The sequence below is a fragment of the Triturus cristatus genome, chromosome 6, assembly GCF_964204655.1.
Source record: "Triturus cristatus chromosome 6, aTriCri1.1, whole genome shotgun sequence".
NCBI classification, from domain to species: domain Eukaryota; kingdom Metazoa; phylum Chordata; class Amphibia; order Caudata; family Salamandridae; genus Triturus; species Triturus cristatus.
The window spans coordinates 1,753,093,815-1,753,099,814 of record NC_140589.1 but is presented as its reverse complement, the minus strand read 5'-3'; the positions used below and the strand labels follow the sequence as shown (position 1 = coordinate 1,753,099,814).

At 44.3% G+C, this 6,000-nt stretch overlaps 1 protein-coding gene across 1 annotated transcript in view; it reads left to right on the top strand.

Moving 5' to 3' along the window:
* The first annotated feature begins 302 nt into the window (after nucleotides 1-302).
* Nucleotides 303-6,000, top strand: part of CAPN13 (calpain 13) — a 582,342-nt gene continuing 576,644 nt past the window's right edge. Inside the window, exon 1 of the mRNA XM_085609938.1 lies at nucleotides 303-474. Coding sequence (XP_085466064.1) covers nucleotides 436-474 — 39 coding nt within the window. The 5' untranslated portion in view covers nucleotides 303-435. The remainder of the gene's footprint in view (nucleotides 475-6,000) is intronic.

Below are 6,000 nucleotides of genomic sequence, written 5' to 3'. Positions count from 1 at the left end.
ATCGGGTTTGTTTAACTAAGGTGGAGTCTCTCACGCGGATATTTCTGCAGAAAGCAGCGAACAAAGAGATATAAAAAGAAAGCTCGCAAACCGCTCTCTTAGGCAAGAGCTCCGCGCGCACAGGATAGCGCTCCGTTGCCCCCCGAGCGAGGTATCGTATCCCACGCGCAGATAGAGGCGCCCCCCGGCCCACTATTCTTACCGACTGTTATCGGGACACGTCTGAGCAGAAGACAAAGGCGAGGAATGCGGCTGGGCCGGCGCGGCCGCTAGCTCAGATTACGGCAGGTCAGTGATGGGTCCCTGGGACGAGTAGCGGAAACGCTCGTTATAATACACAGTTATGTTTCTTACTCTGAATGAATGAGTGAAGCGCCGTCTGCTGTTCTTTAACGACATTTGCCCCTGCGGGTTTGGACAGCGTGCACAGGGAGCATGGACCCCCGTGTGAACGGACACTTTCCGAGCAGTCAGGTGAGATCCTGCTTTCTATCTATAGGGCTGAGAGTTTACGGTGTTCAAGCCTGCGCATTTACAAGGCAGTGCCGCGCGCACGAGAGGCGCCTTTTCCTGACTAAGAACCGACCTTGGTTAACATACTGTGGAAGTTAAGACTTTTACTTTTTTTTGTCTATAGAGCATATCGTAGCCACAACCACTCAAAACAGATAACCGCCTTATAGGCTGGCCTCGAATAAAACAAGCATTGGCAAAGCCAATAGGTCTCGCCTATGCAAGAGCTATTGGCTTTGCCAATATGTTTTGCCATGTTCCACACCAGCGTGGCTGCTGCTCAGCATGTCAAAAAGTTAGTGGGGTAAAGAATAGTGGCATGGAGTGGAGTGTCGTAAAGTGGAGTGTCATGGAGTTGTGTGGAGTGTCATAGAGGAAGTAGAGTGTTGTAGAGTGTGTTAATATGGATAGAATCAATGCCGATGTTTATAATGATACATTCGCAGATAAGAACGAAATGGCCTCACTATTATCAAATTCACCCATAATGAACTCTCCATCATCCCTGGGGCCAGGCAGGCTCTGTGACTTAGACCTGAGGTTATTGATTGACAGGTCACAGTTTGGGTGACGCATATCCAGAAGACCAATGCATGAACAGTAAACTCCAGTCCACAGCTGAGAGGAATACTTTGATGGTGCTGCAACTTTAAGGTAGAAGGAAGTTGAGTCTGTTGTGTCAATCAATCAATTAATCCGTAGAGCGTGCTACTCGCCCGTTAAGGTCTCAGACCAGCCTTGTTTCCCAAACAGTTTGCCAGCAGTTCTCAATGGTGAGGCTGTAGTAGTACACACAGAAGCGTCTGGTCATATCCTGTCTAGGCACTGCACGCATGTTGCAAGTTACGCTTGTTAATTCTATGATTATAAGATACAGTGCCTTATCCCATATGAAAAAAAAATTCTGCTCCGCCTAAAGATACAAAACTTGTAGGCATAGATTTTGCTTCTATTTTCTGTCTCCATGTTTTATAGAGAAATTTTATTTGTACTGGAAGTAGTGGTACGGCAAAATATCCAGGCTGGAATTCAGTAGGTGAATTAGCAATAAAGATCCCTTTAAATTTTGTTTTTGCCTTGTCACATTTGCAGGACTTTAAAGACGGAGGTCAAAGGTCTGGCTATGTCTTCTAACATATTGCTGCTTATTTTTTCAACAATGAGACTTGTGTTTGCTTTCCCCTTAGATTTTGCTAAGCAAACTGTGTGAAAATCTTACTGAGATTCACGGAGTCCGATTAGAAAGTCTGGGATATTTTTTAAGACGCATCAAAATGTTAATACCTGTAAATGAACTGTGCAAATAATTCAGAATATATCAGCAGTTGGGAAACCCCAAATGAAGCAGTTTCTTTGCAATTCTGAAGTGTGATTGAAACAATCAAGACTCCTTCTGCTGCTCTCATGATAAATAGTTGCTATTTCTATAAATTATTGTTTGTGCGCTATATTGTTTTATCAGTGAAACTGTAAGTCTGGACAGATTTCATGGCCATTTCAGTGGAAAGTGTGCACTACCACACCATGCCTTAGTAATATATTTGTGGCCGAGTGTTCCAAAATGCACCACTAGCTTCATAATTTGCTCTTACCCAGGGCCCGAATGACCTTAGCGGGCACCAGGCCTTTCCCCGGTGGGCTGCCTGGGTGGGGCCGGTTTTGGGCCCCTGGGGGGGCATTTTTTGTTACCGGTGGCAGGTTTTGCAATATTGGCCTCCTGTAACAAAAGCGGCAGCCGTGAGATGGGAGTGGTGCTTTCAAATAGCACCCCCCCCCCACCCTGGGGCCGGCCGAGCTGTTTGCCAGGGCCGGTTTCGGTTCCCACTGCGGCCGTGCTCTTACCACTCTCTTGTTGAATACATTTGCTACGCTTGTTGTTTGTGTGACACTTGGATTTTTCATTGTCTCTATAAGTTCACTGATGTAATGTTTATGGCTGTACCCCCCACTCTGAAGATTGTTGCAGTAGCAATGGTTGATTTACAGAACTGTCAGGCTGCCCACGTGCCTCCTGGAGAAGCTCACGCAGTTGAGGTTTTTCTCTTCATTGAGGTCTTAAAAGTCATGATTTTGTAGTGGGATAAACAGGACTTCAAATCCCAGAATGCAAAAAATAAATAATTTTTTTTTGCCGTATCATGATGGACTTTTCTGGTGCAGCGAGGAGTACCTGTGTTATACACCTGCAGGGTGTAACGTGAATGCCTTCATCCCAATATTTCTCTGAGAAGTGCTTTATTTTCAGACAGCACAGCTCAGAAACAGAGGGAGGCAATCCTTGCTCATGATAGTGCCCACCCCTAGACTGGAGCAGCGAGTCAGTCATAGAACTGCAGAACGTTATGCAAAGTTTGTACCTGAAAATAAACCAGGTGGTGATAGAGAGAGAAGAGCACACACTGTCAGTTTTTAAGGGGAACCTTCTCAGGAAGAGTGGAAGCCACATTAGCACAGGGTTATTATTACTTATACCATAATATCAACTACCCTCTGCTAGGTTTGATTCCTCATTCAAAAGCACCAGACACAGATGACAGAGTGATATATTTATTTGTTTTGGGACCAGCAGCCACTTCACAGCACTAGAGGGATAAGTCAGTTTTTAGCTCACGTTTACTTTTACTGAAATATCTGCCTGAATGAACCAAAGACTGGTAGTATTATGCTTAGAAGGTACACTTTGGAATAAACCTGAATGTTACGTGCATAAGGTTAGCCCCCCTCATAATATTACAACTTATCCTTCTCTGACTCCATAGATGTATACCTGCATACTACCCCCTTCCCTCATAGATAAAATTACTGCTGGAGTCTGGGGTGTAGCTTAGACTGTGAGACTCGGGGTGGGGGTGTGGGCTTCGGATTTTCCAACTATCCCACTGGCATATAATGTTAAAATACATTATATGGCAAGCATGATGCAAGAGAGGGGTTAAAGGGGCAATGGAAAGGGAGAGGTTTATGAATTGGTAGGGGTCCTAAGTGAGAGAAAACACACTATTTTGCAAAATAACCAACATTGCTCAAGACTTTCAAAACAGATGGAAAAGAGTGTGTGTATTTTTGTCTGTGTGTAGGGAAAAATTCTTTTGAAATCTGACCGACATCTCACTACACCCGACTAAAGGCAACTGTACCCAACTATTTAGCAATAAATACATTTATTAGGGGGGGTATAACCCTCATGTAGCTATGCCCCTGAAAGGAGTAGATATTCACTTCTTTTTATCGAAGTAACCCTTTTACCCTCTTGAACCACATTAATCCAACAATGCTATTTTTCTGCTCTCTCCGTTATTTGATTTACCACTTATCGTACATATTATTTTGCATATCAAGATGGCTAAATCAATATGTTTTGGTAATTTTCTTCTTATTAAACTCATAATGATAACTTTACAATAAGATTGTATTGTTGTATCCATCTAATCTGCCATATGTAAAACACTGTACATCATATCCATTTTCTTCCCTTTATATGTTTTCCTTTTCCATCTTTTTATCCTTTTGATTTTCAAAAATAAAACTCAATAAAAATTATTTAAAAGAAAGAAGATACACTATGGCAGGAATATGGGCACTCCTCACCATATTTTGAATGAATCCCTCATTTTGGCTTACGCCACCACTCATAGGTACCCATACAGACAGTGCTGGAATTGTAATTTGTTTTCTCCAGGAACCCATATATGGGGGTCATGGTGTGGCAGAGGAAAGGGGGTGGAGGCACAGGGGGCAGAGCTAGAAAAGCAGAGTCTGCCAGTCAACATATACATTTATTTAAAAACATAATATATCTGCTGCAAAGAAATTGGCTACATTGGTCACAAAGAGGCTGCATTTTAAAATATCTTACAGGGTTAAGACACCTGCTGCAGAGATCTTTGTGTAACTAGCAATTTTGAGGGGATTATAATAGCAGTAGCCTAGCTCTGATAGTTAATGCATTTCTGATAGAGTTTGGTGTTTTGTCTAATTTCAGTTTTATTCATAAAGTAGCATGGGGCGTGGAGGTAATGCTCCTGCTACAACATTCCGAGCACAGATTTGTATTTTATGTAGCTAGGTTAGGAGGCTACTGATTTTGAAACTGAGACCATTCTGTACGTCCGGTTCATAAGTTGCAATCCTTTTAATAAAGCACAGTCCTCTATTTACCAGCATCAAGGAGCTGCATGCTATCTGTTAAGTCATGGGCTTAGATCCTTATCGATTTTCTTCTCAATCAGTTGTTATTTTAAGATTGCAAAGAACGGTTCCTCTAGGAATTAAGTCTTGTTGGTACAGACAACCTCAATCACTGTTACCTTTTTAGGTCTCACCTGAGCCAGCGCATACGCTGCTCTGGCGAGACATTTTGTGTGTGGGCTTTGAAAAGTGCTGCTGGCATCTAGTGTGCGGTTTCGCGCACAATGACGAGCAGAGGCACCATCTGGCTTTCCTCTCTCGTCATGGTGCGCGCACATCGCATACCACTCGCCAGCAGACGTGCCTCCTTTTTTTTTCTTTTTTTTCCAGTTACGAGCCGTCATGGCTCATTAAGTGCTCTCGCGTGGAGCGCGCGCGCGCACACAACTCCCTCCGCCTCTCTCTCCCGCTGCAGCCCCCATCTATGTATTCTTCCCCATGTTCCCTGATTTTTTTTTCACTATTTTTTCTTTCCTCTTTCTCCCCTCTCTCTGAAGTCCCTACACCCATCGCCACCTCTTTCCACTTGATTTCTTCGCAATACATTTGCCTTTATCGGTTTATCCACTGCCCTCTTATGCCGCCCCCCATCTGTCCACGGCCACACAGCGCCTGAAGCCAGATCTCAAATACCGGAAGAATGAAAGTCGCATGTGCCATTTCCCTGGTGGAGTGGCGGTGTTCTCGCCTCATTTGTGAGGCTTGCTGTAGCCTGTGTTCGTGAAGCCCCTCGTTACAGAAAGGGCCGCGTTCATCCCTGCACACAAAACAAATGTGTCCAACAAGCGTGTGTCATCTGTATCTCTGTTCTGCTCGATTTTCCTGGCCTTCTTGTGTTAACAAGTGATTGAATGTGACTTCAGTCTCTTACCATTCAAGCCTAAGGGTTAGAGTAGTGAATGGAGCCTATTTACTAGGCACTTCGACATGATTCTGTGCTCTTCCCCATAGATCAGGGCTTGCACACATAGCCTAGGGGATAGATTCGTTAGTATTAGGGATAACCTGTCCTGTAGTGAGGGTATTTCATGGAGCTGTGCTGAATTCAGGCCTGGTAGGCCTCAAACGGGAGAGACTCCATCTTTCTTTCTGCTCCGGCAGCTTGGGATTCTTCTAGGTCAAAAGTAATGTTTTAGTTATGAGGTGTTATTCGCTTGGAGAGAACCGGTTCAGGCCGGCCCTTATCGAAGGATTGTATTTTTCTTCATGCCGAAGACACTACATCAGGCCGGCCGGCTGGGAACGTGTCCTTGGTACGGGGAGGTACAAGAATTTGGTGGGCGGCAGGTTACGGGCCGG